This window comes from Capra hircus (assembly GCF_001704415.2).
Source record: "Capra hircus breed San Clemente chromosome X unlocalized genomic scaffold, ASM170441v1, whole genome shotgun sequence".
Taxonomy (NCBI): domain Eukaryota; kingdom Metazoa; phylum Chordata; class Mammalia; order Artiodactyla; family Bovidae; genus Capra; species Capra hircus.
Window position 1 is genome coordinate 34133985 of NW_017189516.1, and position 21019 is coordinate 34155003.

At 35.4% G+C, this 21019-nt stretch overlaps 1 protein-coding gene across 1 annotated transcript in view; it reads left to right on the plus strand.

The window, feature by feature from the left end:
- Window positions 1-21019, plus strand: part of CFAP47 (cilia and flagella associated protein 47) — a 388870-nt gene that overhangs the window by 7755 nt on the left and 360096 nt on the right. The window contains exons 2-5 of the mRNA XM_018043692.1: window positions 956-1115; window positions 3068-3162; window positions 6628-6780; window positions 20125-20296. Of these exons, the coding sequence (XP_017899181.1) occupies window positions 956-1115; window positions 3068-3162; window positions 6628-6780; window positions 20125-20296 (580 nt within the window). The remainder of the gene's footprint in view (window positions 1-955; window positions 1116-3067; window positions 3163-6627; window positions 6781-20124; window positions 20297-21019) is intronic.

Sequence of the window (21019 nt, forward strand, 5' to 3'; positions counted from 1 at the left end):
ACAAAATGGCCTTGAATATCTTCAATCTAAAACAAAGAATTAAAAAATATATAGTCATTAATCCCTCATTTTCTTGTAAATAGTGTTACTCTTCAAAATGAAAGAAGACACCAATCACTTGGAAACCTTCAGTGTTATAAATGGCCAGAAACTCACTAGTCTTCTAACCTCTCAATACTAGTTCATTGGTAAAGGGGTTTTTTCTAAGTCTCATGACCGTCTGTTTATAGATCTCTTGAGCTGCTACTTAAATATGCAGCTTTGCGATCTCAGCTCAGACTGAACAAATCAGCATCTCTCTAGTTGGGGCTTAGCAAACTCCATGTCTAACAATTTTTTTTTGCAGGTAGCACTTATGCAAAGCAAAGGCTAATTTTTTTTAATTCATTATAATGTAGAAAATGTTGTCAGTTTTTCTGTCTTCTGAGTTTTACAACCTGAGGTGGATGCCCCTTTCTTTCATGAATAAGCTTTAGCTTCCTTCATGGATCAGTTAGAGAAATAAACAGTTTACTGGTAGCCATTTTGGGCTCCAGGCAGAAATGTAGAACTATTATGGTCTAGAAAAAAAATACACACAAAAATTGAAAGGTCAGAATTGCTGTACTATATCTTATGTAAAATACAGTAAGACTGTAAAGGCTCATAGGTTTTATGGTTCTTTTATCGCTCTGGGAAACTTAAGCTAAAACTATCAACAGTTCTTCAGTTCTTCTGTCCTCTTCAGGAGAACCTTCTTGCTTCAGGACAAAATGTGTTATGTTTTTTTTTTTAATTGATGACATTTGAGGAAATTTAGTGAAGCCAGTAAAGTACACTTATAATTTTTCATATTTTTTTGTTCAGGAGTGATTTTGAAAAATTTAGATAATAAGTAAGGAGAGGTTACTTTTGTTGTTAAAATTATATTCTAAAATGTTTACCACATTAGAACTTTTTTTTTTTTTTTTACCAGGAATTGCATTGCCTCCTAAAGGGACTCTGGATATGCAGGTGTTATTTATGCCCCAGGTTATGAGATTACAAAAAACAATGGTCCTTATTCAAATGAGGAAGGCCAGTGGAAAAAAATGGTTTGTTGACAATTTTATGGAATTGCACCCAGAGGTGAAAAGGTAACATTTAAATAGGACATTGAAGGAATATGATTTCATTTTGACTGTCATTGATTGATCCAGTTTCTTTTATATGTTATGCAATGTAAAGTTCATGAGGTTATGCTCTCTGAAGTATTGAATTGTATATGGTTAGAGGAGGAAAATATATTTGTTATAGGGGGATTGTATATATCATTGCTGATTTGAAGTTCTGAGTGAGGAACAAGTCAATCTTAAGTATTGTATCAATGAATCACAGTCAGATACAGTCAAATACAAAGCCTCCTTTTTGAGTCTATATCTACAGAACAACCTGGATCAGCCTGTCTGGGCAAAGTATAGGATTTATGCTGATGTACACCAAGTGATGGCACCGTGCCAGGTATATGACATCCTGATGAAATATTGCCACGACTAGGTGTGCTGTGTCATTGCCAGAGTGCATGTTACTTGTCCCCTCTCTGCTTAGCTGAAATGTAAGCAGACTCCAGTACTGATGCAAAATTTAAATGTTTTCTCTTCTTTTATAATTTAATTAAACAATGGTCTAGAAGCCTTAATTCAAAGGAAATTCTTACTTTGTCTTATGTGTACATATTTCTTCTTCACATTCAAAACCTTCTTTCCTGTAGGCTCATTAATGTCCATTCTGCCAGGATTTCACCACTCCTGCAGTCAAGACTGCAGACATGATCTGAGTAAAATGAAAATGAGGAGGCCATTGTTCAAAAAGTATTAAGAATTTTAAGACATTAAATAAACATGAGCAATTCCAAGTGTGGAGTTCTTATGTTGTTGAACAAGTCATATGCTGCTGAAGCTGGTCCTGCCTGTTGTGTCTTATGCCCCATCTTTAATAAGAAAAATCTATTTTCAACAACAATCAAAATCATTTTCTAGTATCGCTGTCCTCCTGGTGGTGTCTGATGGACTTTGAATAATTTTACAAATGCCCCTTTTGTTTTAACTGGTAGCCTCCAAAAGTACCTTCCCCATTACTTTCTGAAGTCCCATACTTAACGGCATTTTTGGTTTTGTGCTTTTCCTATCCAATTTAGAGTATAACCCATGGAAACTGTATTACCTCTTTTTAATCACAGTTTAGTCACATTAGTAAATATTAATACCAATACAGTCGTCCTTCAGTATCCTTGGGGGATGGATTCCAAGAGCCCCATGGATACCAAAATCCATTGCTGCTCAAGTCCATTACATAAAATGGCATAGAATTTGCATATAACCTATACACATCCTCCCATATACTTTAAATCACCTCTGCTGCTGTATTGTGCTCAGTCGTGTCTCTTTTGTGACCCTATGGGCTGTAGCCTGCCAGGCTACTCCGTCCATGGGATTTCCCAGGCAAGGATCCTGGAGTGGGTTGCCATTTCCTCCTCCAGGGGATTTTCCAGACCCAGGGATGGAGCTGTGTCTCCTGCATCTCCTAAATGGGCAGGCGGATTCTTTACCACTAACACCACTTGGGAAGCCCTTAAATCACCTCTGTGTTATTATAATGCCTAATACAATGTAAATGCTATGTAAAAAGAAGTTTTTTTTTTTAAAAACTTTCCAGAATTTCTTTCTTTTCTGTTTTTTTTTTTTTTATGTAATACTTTCAGTTCATGGTTGGTTGAATCTGTGGATTCAGAACCCACAGATATGGAGGGCCAGCTGCTATACCAACCTTTGAATGTAGGGAAAAGAGTTCTTCAGTTGTAACTTGGATCTGGCAATGATTGTACTACAGTTTTCTTTGTGATGATTTCCCAAGGTTTGGTTTGAAATGTTTATAAAAATCAGCATTTGCAGAAAATGTTTTTTATTTCATACTTAGTTTCTCTCCACCGAAGTTTAAATTTATAAGCTTTGTTTAAAGTATCATTAGGTCACTAAAAACGTGTTATTTTATACTAATACTGAAAGTGTTTATGCTTTTATTCACTCTTAATAATTTAATTTCTAATCAGGGGTTTGGGACTAGACAGTGAAGAAATCTTAGAAATACGCTGGATATACCCTATTATTGGACTCCCACAGACATCACCTCCTGAAAGCCCACAAAGTAAGTATATCTTACAGACAGAAAACACTAGGATTTTAAGGGATCTTAGAGACCCTCTAATCACATCTGTTCTTTGTACAAGCAAGAAAATCCAGGTTCAGAGAAAGTAGGTTTAAAGTCACCCAGCTCTGTTGATGGGAACGCAAGGACTGAATCTAGTCTCTTAACAGTAAGTTCAATGATCTTTTCACAAAACTATACCATTTCCTGTTGTTCTTACTGTTGGTGAAACCTACCAATCAGCTAAGATTGAAATAACATCAACTTCAGACCCCTTTATTTAACAGTCTTTGATGCACTCTGAGCCCTGTACTAGATTTGTAAGATTCCTAGGTACTGGGCTTCTGGGATTACATTTAATCACCATATTCTGGCTTCTGTGTAACTCATGGGGACGATGATTCCTCTGTTAGTTTTCCTAATACAAATCTTTGATTTTGTTCTCCAAAAACTAGTCAGAATATACTACTGAGGTGTCAGGGAGGTTTGCTTTGCCACCACATATGCAATATCAAATCTCTACTCTTAAAATGCCTTTTTCTCAATGACACCTTTTTTCCTCCACATACTCCAGACTTATCTCAAGTTTCTGTATGTTCTCTTTCCTTAACACTCTTCACTTCTTCTGCATACTTTGATGTTCCCATTTTCTTCCCAGGGTCAGTGTAAGAATTCCTCTTAGATAACCAGCACAATTCCTCTTAGATAACCATAGGGTGAAATTTAGTATCCCAACCTCTTACCAGGCTCTAGGCATAGTTCTTCATAAGTAAGAATCACTGAATTGCACAGCAAAGGGATATCTGTTTTCAATCTCCACCTTGAACAACAGAAATAAGCTGTAAGAAGTCTTGAAATTTTGAATTTTCCTTCTCCTTCCAATACCAGTCTTTGCTAGTGAAAAAGGACTTGTCTTTACTGGCATAAATTATGTCACCACACTTAGAAGAGAAAATAGCAAGTTTTGCTTATGAATAACAGCATTTCCCCAGATACACTGGTTATAAAGGAAGAACAAGATTATACATTTCCTTATGGAGTTTAATTTTAAGTGGAGTGAAAATCCACATACCTAACAATTCCTTTGACAATAAATGTCATTTGTTTTACTTGAAGTATTTTTATTCTTGTGCTAAAAAAACTATCAACACATAAATATTTCACATACACTAAATCATCTTCAGAATGGTTCACAAACATGTCAAAATATTTTTTTATTTCCATCTAGGACATAGTTGTTTGTATACTTTCCATAGTGCTGAGCAGTTTAAAATTTATAATAGTCTTCCGATCAGTGATGTAATACAGCCTAGACATTACTCTGTTGGAATTCTAACAGCAGTATTGCTCGTGTCTACTCCAGATACTGGTTTTTTCCCCCCAGATTAAAGATTTAGGGCAGATTTTTAGAAGTCTAAAATAAAGCCTATGAGAAAATAAAAACATAAATTTCTTGCACCGTTGTCTTCAATAGAGGTTAAATATACTTCCAAAACATAGACATTTTCTATCAAGTCACTTCTCTTGGTAATTTTTTTTTTCAAGTAAATGTGAGTTCTGTAAATAGCCTGTGTTATATTAGCACAACCAAGTGAACATCTGTGTTCTGAGCAGATTGTATAGTAGTTATTAAATCATTTTACCAAAAGTCTAAAACCTATTCTAGTAATTCTTTTTCTCTACAAATGCCCTTGAGAAACAAATGGGTAAGATTTTATAAATAAATATTATTTACTCTCTGTACAATCCATTCTTCATTCCTAAGAACACATCAGAAATAACCCATTGCTTTCCCTGCTCAACTGTATCACCATCAATGTTTGTTGTTTCTTTTCTTCTATGTTTATCTATAACCCAGGTTATTCTCAAGCCCAGGGTACTTTTGTTGCACTGTGAGCCACCTTTTATCTTTGTGCATTCTAATCTGCTCCTGTCCATTGAGGTAGATAATTGGAAAAGGGCTGCACTCCCTATCACAGTGTAAAGACAATGGAATGTGAATCCATTGTGATTTAGTAATGCTGGTCCTGCTAGGGCACTAATTACCTAAGGACTTATAGGACAAGACCAGTGACATGATAATAATTGTAACTTTGATCACACTAATTTCCGATTTAATGCTCTAAAACTGAAGCTAATTATAACCAGAAAAGCTTGTACATTTTCTTCAGCCATTTCAACCCACTTAATTTACATCTAACTTTGTACCCCGTTGTACATTTCACATAATTAATTCTAAGTCCAAAATGTTCAGTATCAACCTGTAAATTTAAGAACTAAAATAAAATTTATTTTAATTATTTATTTACTGTAGGTGTGGTACATATTGCAAAAACACGTAAATCTGCTGACATTATCCAGTTTTGCAGTTCCGATGAACATATTATCTTTTTTTACTGTACAGCAGGAGCTAGTACAACATTGTAAAGCACTATATTCTAATAAAATTATTTTAAAATATGTTATTAGTGATGCCATAAAAGCATAGAGTAATATATTTCAAAAGGTGTTTTAATATTATGATTCACTTTTTTATCTCATATTCATTTTGTCCTGTGTGCATCTGAACTGATAAAATATAACATTTGATATATTTTAGAGAAATATGGACTCTAGTATACATGGCCTCATAATATTATAGAGATAGTGCCAGCATAGTAACATTCCTTTATAAAATTATTAGCTATATATAGATATAATATTTTGGTTACTCACAAGACTCAATAACACATCTGAAATTTATATAAGAAAATGTTGGAGTTTAATATATAGAGAGAAATATATAAAGTTATATTAATTTAATGTTTAATGCTGTAAATTAAATTAATATGTAATAATGGTTAATATTATTTTAAAATAAATAATTACAGTTTTATTTTTAACCGCTAAATAGTGTATTTTGTAAATTTAAAAGCAATTCACACATGGAAATTAAAATATTTTACTTAAATAATTTAAGTACATTTCAAGGTGCATGTACTATTATTTTTAGTTAAATATTAATTAAATTAATATTTTTAATTTAGGAGATAATAAGACATATTCTAAAAGTATTGTAAAATAAATATTATAGGACTTAAAAAAATTATTTGAAAGTATTTGCTGTAGTATTTTTATTTAAGTAAAGTTTGGTATTTACCATAATAAGCTTACAAATAGCTGAAAAATCTAGTCCCTGAATCACATTTCTGCATCTTAATGTAATCTTCTGTACTTTGCTGTGTATCTTCTAGATTTATCTCTTGTCATGCTGTTTTTACATATTATTTAATATTCATGTTGCTTCCAAAATGTCAGTGTATATAGATACTGAATGAGGATATGTGTGTTAATACCAGATGCAATGACATGCCAAAGTCTGCCAAAGGGACTTCTATTTTTCATAGCATAATTCATTTTTTTCTGTCTCAAGAACAATCAAATAGCCTATTAATCAAATTAACTGAAAGTATTTCTCTCCTGTAGTTGTCATAAAATGTCAGGCCAGAAAGAGGCTAGAAGAGGAGGTGGAAGTCACACTGGATGGAGATTTTTGGGGAGAAAATCCTATCTTAGACCTGTCAGACTTTACAGTGATTCCAAAAAGAAAATCATATGCATATTATGAAGATATAGGAGGTAAGAGAACACAGTCATGGGGATAAAAAATTATAATAAATAAAAACTCAATTTCCTTAAATTTCAGATTGCTGATTACTCAGTTACATGAAAATCGATGCCCATTTATTTCTCACTTACAGTTAGTGTCCAATGAGTGTTATTTTTGTCCTCTTTACATAGTAGTTTTCTGCAAATGACAGTGGTTATGGTTATTAATGGATTTATAAGAATAGATTCAGGTTATGTCATCAGTGAGGAAAGAAAAAAATGTAGTAACTGTAATTTTCATTTCTTTCAACTTTAGTTTCTTACTTTATTCTCTTTTTCTGATTTATGGAATGTGATTAAAGCCATGGCTGTAGCTTTAAATTGGAAAGAATGACCTTGAATAAAATATTTCTTATTTAAAGAGATAGAAAAATTGGCATAAATTAGATGCAATGCCCAAATATATATTTTTTATAATAATCCCTCTGACATTTGGCATCTTAAACAAGACATTTCAAAAAGTTATATGATGGTCTGGCAAAATCAACTCTCAATGATACAAACTTTGGTTTTCGGCCATCTTCCACATGAAATAAAGTAGAAAGTTCCTATTCACATTGAAAGGGAAATTCCCTTAACAATCATTTTATTAGTATGAAGGGGAGAAATCTTTATGTATTATTTATAAAGGAAAGTAACCACAAAATTAAGTATGAAATGCCTTGCAGAATCAAAATATCTTCTCTAGTTTTCTTATTTTGGTCTATCGTTTTTTACTTTTATCTCACTACTATTATCTCTGTGTCTAATTATTTCAATGATGAGAGAATGTAAATGAGGTATAACAAAAGGGAGAGTATACAAGCGTATAGAGAGGATATACAATAGTAAAATAATTTTTACTTTTTTATAATAACTATTTCTACTAAGTAATAAATTCTCATTTTAAATGAGTAAAGACATTTCTGGCGAATATGAATAGCAGTCCCTCAGCTCAACTTAGTCCCACTCAGATGGTGTTCAGTTCAGTTCAGTTCAGTCGCTCAGTTGTGTCCGACTGTTTGCGACCCCATGAATCACAGCACGCCAGGCCTCCCTGTCCATCACCAACTCCTGGAGTTCACTCAGACTCAAGTCCATCGAGTCAGTGATGCCATCCAGCCATCTCATCCTCGGTCATCCCCTTTTCCTCCTGTCCCCAATCCCTCCCAGAATCAGGGTCTTTTCCAATGAGTCAGCTCTCCACATGAGGTGGCCAAAGTATTGGAGTTTCAGCCTCAGCATCAGTCCTTCCAATGAACACCCAGGACTGGTCTCCTTTAGGATGGACTGGTTGGATCTCCTTGCAATCCAAGGGACTCTCAAGAGCCTTCTCCAACACCACAGTTCAAAAGCATCAATTCTTCGGCACTCAGCTTTCTTCCCAGTCCAACTCTCACATCCATACATGACCACAGGAAAAACCACAGCCTTGACTAGACAGACCTTTGTTGGCAAATTAATGTCTCTGCCTTTTAAGATGCTATCCAGGTTAGTCATATGGTGTTAGAATATAATAAATTTGAAATATACCCTCTCATACCTCCAACCATACTTGAGTGATGGAAGCTTGTTAGGAATGTAACCAGCTATTTTAACCAAGACCAATTAATAGTGACAAACAAGGCAGGCATCTTTTTCTTTCACATGTAAGCGTGGACTTGGGAGTGGTTTAGGGAGTGCAATGCCTCTGCCCCCTGTGATTACCAGGCGTTCAGGTCCTTTGGGGGCTTCCCTTGTGGCTCAGCTGGTAAGCAATCTGCCTGCAATGTGGGAGACCTGGGTTCAATCCCTGGGTTGGGAAGATCCCTTGGAGAAGGGAAAGGCTACCCACTCCAGTATTCTGGAGTCCATGGGGTTGCAAAGAGTCGGACACGACTGAGCGACTTTCACTTTCAGTTCCTTTTTTCTTGTTGCTCCACCATCCACCAAGTTGTCCTCATCTGCATCATCGATTCTGCAGTCACATCCTCAGTAAATAACAAGCTGGTTCCTTTTAAAACCATGACCTGAAGATGCATATGTCATTTCTACTTGTATCCCATTGGTGAGGTCTCAGTTATATACAGGCACACATAGATGTCCTTGAGACTGGGAAATGTATCTTGACAGACTCCCAGATTAAATTGGGAGACATTCTAGAACAAAGAAAAGCAAAAAGGGAGAAAGTAAATATTGGGGAGACAATTAGCAATTTCTGCCATATTTTATTTCCTGTGAACTGATAAAATCTATCATCTTTCCATCCAAAATACTTAATGAGAACCTATTACACATGGAGTGTTTTTCTGGGCCTGGAAATTTACCTAGATCCCATCCCTCTCCTACCATCAGACTGGTATCCCCACTCTTTAGGATAGCATTCCAGTTAGATCTCTGCTCAACATCTCAAATCCCCTAAAGAGATGAGGATTCAAGTTTAACTGGACCCGCACTGGCCCTGTTGCTGGGGCCTGAGTACCATTTCCCTTTCTCCAGTTCCCTCTGCCATCTATGTGATATCAAGTATTATCATTCTGTCTCTACCTCCTACCATGCCCCAAACCCTTATTAGAACCTTATTGCTGTCCATGCCAGTTGAGCATTTAATCTTCTAAGAACTATGCTGTTTTATGTTTTGTATTCATTACATTATTGTAGAACTTAACATCAAAGAAACCCTATGAAACACATAGTATCTCTGTATTTTTTACAAGTGAGGAAATCTCAGTAAAAGAAGTTTAATGACTTGTCCAGGGTCCTACAGTGCAGCAGAGGAAGGGATGATATATGAATCCAAGCTCGACTATGTTTTAAAGCTTTCTAAAAAATAATAATTTAGATTTAAAACCTAGGTATGAAATCATAGGTTCTGAGCAGTTCATATTGAGTTCAGGCCTAACCTAATTGCTTTTTCTTTAAAGCCCTGAGGAAATCAAAAACTTTTATAAGGGCAAAGCTTTCTGAGAGTTTCCCTAACTTAAGGTAAAATGCGCAGTATGAAGTGGTCAATCAGTATACAAAAAGTTGTTTCCACGTTCCCTTTATTATCATACCCTCTTCTGTTATACTTCCTACCCTGTGGTTACCCACTGCTTGCTGAATAAAATATTACTTTGCAACATAGAAAATTAACACTATTCATCCATTTTTCAGCCATAAAACATATTTCATATGAATGGTATCTGATCATTTTTATCTCAGTTCAGTTCAGTTCAGTCACTCAGTCGTGTCCAACTCTTTGCGACCCCATGAATCTCAGCACGCCAGGCCTCTCTGTCCATCGCCAACTCCCAGAGTTCACTCAAACTCATGTCCATCGAGTCAGGGATGCCACCCAGCCATCTCATCATCTGTTATCCCCTTCTCCTCCTATCCCTAATCCCTCCCAGCATCAGGGTATTTTCCAATGACTCAACTCTTCGCATGAGGTGGCCAAAGTACTGGAGTTTCAGCTTTAGCATCATTCCTTCCAATGAACACCCAGGAATGGTCTCCTTTAGGATGGACTGGTTGGATCTCCTTGCAGTCCAAGGGACTCTCAAGAGTCTCCTCCAACACAACAGTTGAAAAGCATCAGTTCTTCGGCACTCAGCTTTCTTCACAGTCCAACTCTCACATCCATACACGACCACTGGAAAAACCATAGCCTTGACTAGACGGACCTTAGTTGACAAAGTAATGTCTCTGCTTTTTAATATGCTATCTAGGTTGGTCATAAGTTTTCTTCCAAGGAGTGTCTTTTTATTTCATGGCCACAATCACCATCTGCAGTGATTTTGGAGCCCAAGAAAATAAAATTTGTCACTGTTTCCATTTTTTCCCTACCTATTTGCCATGAAGTGGTGGGACCGGATGCCATGATCTTAGTTTTCTGAATGTTGAGCTTTAAGCCAACTTTTTCACTCTCCTCTTTCACTTTCATCAAGAGGCTTTTTAGTTCCTCTTCACTTTCTGCCATAAGGGTGGTGTCATCTGCATATCTGAGGTTATTGATATTTCTCCCGGCAATCTTGATTCCAGCTTGTGTTTCTTCCAGCCCAGCGTTTCTCATGATGTACTCTGCATAGAAGTTAAGTAAGCAGGGTGACAATATACAGCCTTGACGTACTCCTTTTCCTATTTGGAAACAGTCTGTTGTTCCATGTCCAGTTCTAACTGTTGCTTCCTGACCTGTATATAGGTTTCTTGAGAGGTAGGTCAGGTGGTCTGGTATTCCCATCTCTTTCAGAATTTTCCAGTTTATTGTGATCCACAGAGTCAAAGGCTTTGGCATAGTCAATAAAGCAGAAATAGATGTTTTTCTGGAACTCTCTCACTTTTTCGATGATCCAGTGGATGTTGTCAATTTGATCTCTGGTTCCTCTGCCTTTTCTAAAACCAGCTTGAACACCTGGATGTTCACGGTTCACGTATTGCTGAAGCCTCGCTTGGAGAATTTTGAGCATTACTTTACTAGCATGTGAGTTGAATGCAATTGTGCGGTAGTTTAAGCATTCTTTGGCATTGCCTTTCTTTTGGATTGGAATGAAAACTGACCTTTTCTAGTCCTATGGCCACTGCTGAGTTTTCCCAATTTGCTGGCATATTGAGTGCAGCACTTTCACAGCATCGTCTTCCAGGATTTGAAATAGCTCAGCTGGAATTCCATCACCTCCACTAGCTTTGTTCGTAGTGATGCTTTCTAAGACCCACTTGACTTCATATTCCAGGATGTTTGGCTCTAGGTGAATGATCACCCCATTGTGATTATCTTGGTCATGAAGATCTTTTTTGTACAATTCTTCTGTGTATTCTTGCCACCTCTTCTTAATATCTTCTGCTTCTGTTAGGTCCCTACCATTTCTGTCCTTTATTGAGCCCATCTTTGCATGAAATATTCCCTTGGTTTGTCTACTTTTCTTGAAGAGATCTCTAGTCTTTTCTACTCTGTTGTTTTCCTCGTTTTTTATCTACTAAAATGTTATTCAATCTATATAAAATAATCCAGAATTACATTCACCATTTGTCCCCTACTGTCATTCCAGTCTCATTTCTCTAGGACATTAACTTGTTATTATCCTGAGTGGGATCACCTGCCACTTGTCTACAGTTACCATCTACTTTACCAGGATGGTCAGCATCTATGAGACAGTCTGCTCTGCCCAGCCTGCCAACTTCCACTGCTTTTTTATGGAAACTACTTCCCAAGCTTGCCACAAGTTCTTATCATAGTTCAGTCATATGCTGTCCTCCTGGCCAGAGTAGGCATATAAGGGAGATTAGGCTCCCCCAAATCTTCTGTAGTCAAATGCAGAAAGTCTGTTTACCTTCATTTGCTGAAGCTGTAATATGTAGTGCTAGGGAGTATTTATTTCTCTACTTTTCTCTGCAGGCCTGCTTTCTCTTCTCTTTGTAGGTCTCCTTTCTCTGTCTGCTCATCGATAAACACATGACTCTGTCATGCTTAACTCTTCCTTTACTTCATGAAACACTTGGTATCTTCTGAAAAAGATTATTCAAACGGGGGTTCTGTTATTTGCAAATAGGCATTCTAAGTGTAAATGTAGACAAGGCTCTAGAAATGATAAATATTTCTTAAATGGATTGTAAAAATATCAGAATCATCTTCCCCACACACTCTCATTATAAAATTTCTCAGTCACTATTTTAAAAGCTGGAGATGGAATTATGAAATGAGTGTCTATGTTATATGTACCCAGTGTAGTTCAAAAGATTCAAAAAAATTAGTTCAGATTAACTTGTTTTTGGTTTACTGGGCAGTTATTGATAGTATGAATTATATGAGAGTGAGAGATAGTAATACTGTCACTAGGTTGCACAATGAGATATTTAATTTTTAATTATATTAATTTACTACTTTTTTCTCCTTGGTTGAATTTTCATTTTTTAGTTGAAAAATGCTAACATAATCACAGCCTGCTTAAATTTATAAAAAGTGAAATAAATTTGTATGAGGACAGGGGAATTTTCCACTATAACACCTGTATAGTTAATCTCTATTTCAAAGAACTATGTATTAATAATGAAATCAGACTGATGTGAACCATTTCCATTTATCTCCAAAAATTATTATGAGTTGGGTACAGATTTTGCTTTAGTGAATCATGTAGTAGCATTGGACAAATGTAGAAAAAGTGATTGTTAAGTAAATGAAATTCTATTGGCTTTCTTTTCTTCAACCAGTAGCCAATAAAAAAAAAAGTTCTGATTGTTGGGATAAGAATATTAGTGTAGATTAACCACAGAATCCAAATGTGTAATACAGTTTCCCATTTCCAGTGATAAATAAATGTAAGTACTTTCTTACTAAAATAGAAAACAATTTTAACATGCAGGCAAACCTATAATAAGTGTTCCCCAGTGAATGTCCAGTTTCTGAAGTGAAACCATTGTTTTGTGTGACATCCTGTTATGCTTCAGTGAATTTTAATAGTTTAGTCTTCAAGCTTGATTTTTATTTGAAATCTATCCTGTTGAAGGCAAAATGTTGATGCTTCTATGACATGAAGTAAGGAAGGTAAAGAAATGCTTACATTCAGGACTCATTTTAATATGTTCTTGCTACTTAAATTGCTTAAATTGTACCCTTGTCAGGTTGCAAGCTAAATATATATATATAATTCTGATAATAGAAATTGATTAGATCTTATTACCTGAAAAAAAATCCACTCCCTCCTAGATAAGAATGGTCTATAAGGAGGCTGCCAACATCATTCTGAGAGATTCGAAAGGCATATAAGGAAAAGAGTCTCTCTTTTAAATAGCTCTTGAAAATACACCTTTTGATATGGCTCATATTTCACTACTTCATTACTTTTCATGATGAAAAATAATGCTTACTATTGAAAATAACTATTTGGAAGGTTTGCAGTCTTACCTGTTCCCATCATTTTCTAGTAGCTTTTCCTCTGCTCAATACCACCAAACTCTAGGAGATCATCTTTTTTTTTTTTTTCCTTGCAAAAGACATTTTAATTTTTAAACATCTGTTTCTGTTCTGAAGCATGTCTTGCTATACAGAAGTAGGTTTCTTCAGGTTGACTTCCCTGGTGACTCAGACGGTAAAGAGTTCTCCTGCAATGTGGGAGACCTGGGTTCGATCCCTGGGTTGGGAAGATCCCCTGGAGGAGGAAATGGCAACCTACTCCAGTATTCTTGCCTGGAAAATCCCATGGCCAAAGGAGCCTGGCGAGCTACAGTGCCTGGGGTCGCAAGGAGTCAGACACGACTGAGCAACTAAGCACAGACACTCAATTTTAATGTTTTTAAACATTAAAAATATTAATGTCTTAATGTCTTTTCTCTGAATATTTGATAAATCAGTTGACCTCGCTCTGGTCTGAGTTCCTTAAAAGCATCTGGTAATTGCTGGATTCCTTTTACTGCCCAATTCCAAAGATGTAACCAACTTGTATGAAGTCTCTGAAAGTCCCCCTGCTTGCTGTTCCCTTCTCACCTATTTGTTTATGAAGGTATGGGGCTGGTCACAAGGCTGAATACTATTTTAGCCTTTATATAAAGGCAAACCAGCTGTTTTCACCTATGTGTGTCATTTGATTATAGTTTACTCAACGCATTAAGTAGAATCCAAAAGTCATGTTGTTCATGCCATTTTGTACTTCTTATAGTCTCTTAAATCCCTTATTATAAGGTGGAAATTAAAGCATTTTACTATGTGGCTTAAGCTGTGATGGGATTTTAGGTGTGATCATTAATTAACAACCTGTATTCCTTCATCCAAATTTCTAGTCATCTGAAAAGTAGATGTAGAAGTAAGGCAGATGGAGATCAAAAGGTACCTTTATTATAAAGGTGAACTGGAAAATGACTTGGTACTATGGATTCATTTGGGCTTGTCAATACCTTCCACCACAATCGAGTGCATTTACCCCAAACTAGCCAGTTGTACGGGAATAAACAACTGACACACAAAGAAGGAAGAGAAAGTGTGCATGCCTATTGATGGTATCAGAAAAGAAAGAGAAGGATCTGCTCAGGCTTCACTTCTTCACCCAAATTCACTGATCAGATACGTTGTTTTCTCTCAGAGGGCAGAATATGATGAAGGAGACAGATTGATGCTGAGATATTTTTCCCTCCTATACCTTTCCCTTCTAGCAAATGAAAAAGCCTCTCTATGTAAACAAGATCAATAGGAAATAAGGATCCCCACCACTGCCTTCCTATTGTTTTCTCTTACTTATCACCATCTTATTTCCCTGAGAGTCCAATAAAACCATCAAACCTCATTTAAATGAAAACACTAGGACCTCTCTATTCTCTTTCTACTCTGACTCCTCACAAACACCATTGAGTTAATAAAGATTGATCACTTTCATATCTTTTTTATTCAACAACAATCTCAGAAACATCTTTGTTGCCAGGTATTATGCTGAGTCCCAGAGATGCCAAAATTAACAAAGCACAGACTGTTGTCAAGGAATTCAAGAAATCGTCTATCCAACATGTTAGATTTATGCACCTGTACTACTTAAATCAATTGGTGTTGCCCTACTGGGATATTACACTGCTTTTATTTTTAGACAGTATTTTGAAATGTGACTTCTATAAGACTACAAATTATACCCTGTGGGCAGTATTTCCCCCATAATTGTATTTATTCTTCCTAAGTAATTCTGGTCTCTGCCTTCTCTATGCCTCTCTGGAGATTAGTTCAGTGACTTTCTCTCTGTGGGACTTTTTCTATGAGAGTAGTTTTGCCATTTAATTGCATAACAAATTCATGCCACTTCCTTTTATATCCCAGGTGTACTGTAGCTTGAGGCTGTCTTTCTTTGATTAATCTACTGTCTTTTTTGTGCCTGATTTACTGATTTGTTTGTCACACTGGTCTCATTTTACCCAAAGGCCAGTCATCTTGTTGCATGTTGTTTACATGACGATGCCTATGTTGGATTTGGTCTGTAATCACAACCAGCTCCAGAGAAGCCTGTCATTGGCCCTCCCATGACCCCACATTGACCTCTAGACTTGATCCTTCCCTCTGCTTCTCTTCATTTTGCTTTCTCTGCTCAACTCACTCCATTAAGTCTTCTGTCCTAACTACTCTAATGAGAGTACCCTTCAACTCACTCCATTAAGTCTTCTGTCCTAACTACTCTAATGAGAGTACCCTTGACAAGACTGTCAGCTCTATCCAGTTTGCCTAATCCAGTGGTCAAATTTGAGCTTATATCTCGCTGGTTATCCCTTTTCCATCTCTGTTGTTGGCTCCTCTTCTTCTGACCAGAATCTCAGTGTTTGAGTGACCCAGGCCTCTACCCTGAGGGCCAGAACACTCCTTTGCACAGATAATGGCCTGCATACATTCCAGAAGCTGCTGCTGATGGCATCTTCTCACCAGTTGTGCCACTTGCCGGGCCTGGTATCCTCAGCTGTGACATCTTTACTCAGACAACTTGGGTTCTTCTATTTAATTTCTATACAGCCTTGACAAAATTATTTTACTTCTCTATAAACTCTGTTTCTTCAACTGTAGTATGGAGATAGTATCTATTTCATAGGATTTTTTTTAAAGATTAAGTGTAAATGCATAGAATTCTTAAAAGTGCCTGGTTCTCAGTAAGTGTCTCATAAGTGTTAGATATTACCATTATTATCATTTAAAGCTCTGGTTGGGCATTTTGTGACAGTGATGTACTAGAAGACCCATCTTCGGTCACTGACAAATGACAGTTTGAGATGGAAACATGATTCTTTCAATGTCATTTGCTGGGTTTTCTCATTAATACATGAAATAATATTGTATCAGAAAGTACAAAAATATGGTACCTAATCTTAAATAGATTCTGAAATTTGGTGCTAAATTGCTAAATGGCTGGATAAAATATTTATGTTACAAAAAGTTCCTTTATCTTTTATTTCTGGATTCTTGTTTAAAATGAAATGTGCAAGACAAGCATTAGCTATGTTGCCACTTTCTTCCTTTAATTTTTGTTCTATAGTTTACTGTACTTGCAGTTGTAGCAAAAGAATATGCAATTATTTTAAGTTAATCTATTAAATGACCTTATGAAAGTGAAGTAAAACATGTAAATTAAATAACCCTTCAAAAAGACACACAATTTTGTAAAAATAATAAGAGTGTGCAGATGGCACATTCTTCATTATCTGCTCAAAGAAAATAGCTTTAGGTGGTTTATCCAATATCCTCTATTTTCTTTGAATACCTTGTTGTCATTATCCTCTTTCAAATTTGTGTTCAGTACTCCATTCCTTCCTTCTATGATTATTACACCCTGTCAAGCAAATGTAGATGCCTATTATTAATGAAGAGACAACTATAGAAACTTATGAAAGAACATGAATAACAGTGTTCATTATACTTTGATATTCACTTCTCATTGAGACATTTTGGTTGGGTTTGCTATGAAGTGTATTTCTTACAAATTAAAATGGTATAAAATACACAGTTTCACAATATATTTTCCAAATAAATTGGTTACAATTCAGTACTTTTTGACTATTTATGTTTTGTCAGGGGTCTTTTAAAATTACTAATATTCTTCCACATGGAATAAAAATCAATTATTGTCCTGAGAAAATTCACCCACATATCTGGCACCCTTGACCATAGGTGCCATTGCATGATTTATTGGCATGATGATACAAGCATTAGGTTGCATAATTACACAAGGATGGAAGCATACCCTTCTTATTCAATATAATGACCACTTGCCATACCCAAGTGATTATTACCGTTATTGTTTATTAGACAGTAGATTATAAGTAGATAGATATATATAGATATATCATACTCTATAATTGTCTGAAATATGTTTGATTAAATATTTTGCATGTATGTTAAGGGTATGAATATGGTACTAAAATGAGAAGCTCATGATTTTGGTTACCAGTCAGGACTGCTCCCATGGTTCCCACTTCATTCACAGGACATTGCTTGAGCTTAATCTCCATCTTCCTCTCACCCTTGTGCAGGTCACCACCTGGCCTGAACTACTGCAGAAACATCATTACCTTCTCTACGAACCCCCTTTTGCTCACTTTACCATTAAACAAGTACATCATTTCAATATTTAAAACATTCCATAGGTTCTTACTATTCTTAGAAGTCCCAAATCATCACCATAGCCTGCATAGTCTTGCCCATTATGCCCATTTCATCTCTTGGAAATTTCATCCCACTCCCTTTTGCTCCACCTGCTTAAGTTCTTTCCCAAAGAGGCTGTGGAAAATTCCCTCATGCTGCTCTGATGCCTAAGAGGCATTTCTTTGTCTACATGCAGGAGGCCCTTATCAACTTTATTTTTAACTTTGGTATATTGGTCTCCTCCTCAGGACCTTGGCAGTCAGGGTCCCAGGACCTGAGCTCTCATAGCCTCTTCTGCTTCTCCATAGTAGCCGTTCTCACAGTCATCATTGAAAACGCGGTATCACTGGTAGTTTATTGGCAATTCTTTCCTCCCAGTTATAAGTTCCATGGGAACAAGAACCTTACTTGTCATTTCAAGGAAAGTTTTCAGTTATTATTGACCAAATGAAAAAAGAAATATAAATATAGATGATAAGAAAAATGTTTTTAAACTATGTTTAGATATTTGATAAGTAAACAAAATTATCTGCCTCATAGTTATGAATTTTTCCATAGCTAGGGAGTTTAACTGGGGCAAAATCTACAGCTCTTAGTGAGCAGTTCCTGAAAACTTTCACAGAATGGGAAACCATTGAAAATGGGAAGTGCTTCTAAACAAGCATGTGATAACCATTATATAAGATAGAAAAAAAGAGGTTAGTAAATATTTCAATACCTATTAAAACACAATTGAAATCAAATATATATTTATCCTGACCCTTAATTTTGTGAGTTCAAATGTCTTTTTAAGAGTTTGTGTTTAAAACAAAGAAAGAACAGAATTTTCCTCCTGTGTCAAAAAATTTATTACAGTAGTCCTAAGGACTATGGACTTATAACCTGAAATTGTAATCTATATTAAGATAAACTACATTTATTTAAATGTTTTTAGAAGTGTGCATTTGTTCTCTCAAAGTCACGAGCTATATTTGTCATGAGTAATTAATTTTATACAACAATCAGATGATAACTAATTTACCCTGGTCTCACTGACTTAGCTCTGATCAACCCAATACACATAAAAGTACTATACAGATCCCCTCCAAGTTGGGAACATTGCAAAAGGTATGCTTTTAACTTGATAATATGACTTTTCAAATAAAATGCAGAGACTCTACTTTGTTAGCTTGAAGACACAATGCAGAATGTCAGTTTGTTAGGATTCTGTACCACCTGATTCTGTTTTTCTTTCTTATGTGTTCATATCACTATATTCTAGTTAAAACAAGGGAAATATGTAAAGTGTAAAAAGTACTAATATTGTTCCTACTTGCATGACCCCTGTCCCCTTGCAGATAATCAGGTCTGTGTTTTGTACCAATGGATCTTCTTAGGATTGGAATTATGACATCTATAGTAACAGATTCCCCACAGGGGGTTCAATGCTTCTGAAACTAAATTTAGCTTCTCATTTCCTATCTTGATTCTGACACAACCATTCCCGTAAAGACTTCAATAATTAAGCAGAAACAGATGCAGATCTCAATAGTATTTGCTTTGAAAAATATGTTATTTGAATGCAATGAAATTTCATCTCCCATTAAACACTCTAAAACTCTTAAATGCTGCTTCTCAATATAGAGTATGGCTTCCAATGGAACATTTCCATATCCCATCCCCAGAACGAATCAATATATTAAATGTAGACATATTGATTTTGCTACAACAAAGAATGGTTATCAATAGGAACAATTGCCAATTTGGTCAACAGGATGAAAACTAGCAATTCAGAGGTCTGAGATTTATTTTTACACATGAAAAAAAGAAAAATGATCTTGTAAGGTTATGGGTCAGTCCATTATTTTACATTAATAAGATTTACTGAGTAATTATTAAATGTGACTTTCTTTATAAATCATGTCTATAAGCTTTTAATATATACAGCATATCATATTGTGGTTATAGTAAATGTTAATTTTTAGTTTCCACTTGTCTATTTCTTATTTTATTAGTCTGAAATTTAAGGAGGGTGGGATTAAGGATAGTGGGTGAATTTATTTTTTATATCCATTCATTTATTTAACTCTTAAGAGCATGCTGAATACTATTATATACCTGGTAACACACTAGGTATTATGAACACAAAGCTAAATAACATATACCCTCTCCCTCACTCTAAATACCTGTGCATGATTAGTGCTGACATATAACTGATTTTCTTTTTTTTTATTTTTTATTTAGATTTTTAATCTATATGTATTTAGTTGAATTAAAATGCATTTAAATCTTGATTTTCTTAGATATACCTATGAAACGTGAATTTGAATATGGCATTGAATTTGAATCTGAAGATGAAGAGGCTAGTTTGGAATCCTGCGTGGCTATATATTTGATCAAAAAATCTTATAATGCCAATAAAGAGCAGATAACATTGGTCTTCAGTCTGATATTTACACCAAAGAAACCAGTGAGGTAAACCTGCTTTTACAAACCCTAATTTCTTTAAATAATATTATTACTCTTTTAAACTAAATAATGTGGTCTTTTTCTTTCCATCTTTCTATTTGTCAGTTGCATTACTTCTTTGTTGCCATTGAGGTAAATAGATTATTTCTAGCAATTCAGCTGTGAAAAGTATTCTGATGAAAAATAATAGTCCAAATTATTAGAAATCTGAGATATCCTTCAGTAATTGTGACCTCCCCAAGGTCATTAGGATATGCTACTAGCAAAACAGGGCTGTCTACTTTTTTTTAGTATAAATTTATTTATTTTAATTGGAGGTTAATTACTTTACAATATTGTATTGGTTTTGCCACACATCATGAATCCGCGACTTGGTGCTATACATTGGCAACAAGGTATTTCTCCATACTACTTCTCCGAACCAGTTCAAATGATGAAACTGCTGAGTGCCCTCCTTTGCAATTGCTGTCATTACTGTTTTACCATTCAAAACCATAGCATTGTACTAAAGGTAAACTATAGGAGGGTCATAGTAAGTAATACTATAGTAATTTCAACTATAGTAAGCTTTGAATATCTGTCCCTTGGAAAACCTCATCCAGTGTCTTTGTATTTACTTTTTAGGCAACTGATACTTAGCATCTACACATACTGTATGATAAGTCACATCTGAAACAGGATTTTATGTCTTGATGCAGAGACACTGATTAGAACTGCAAATAAGCACAA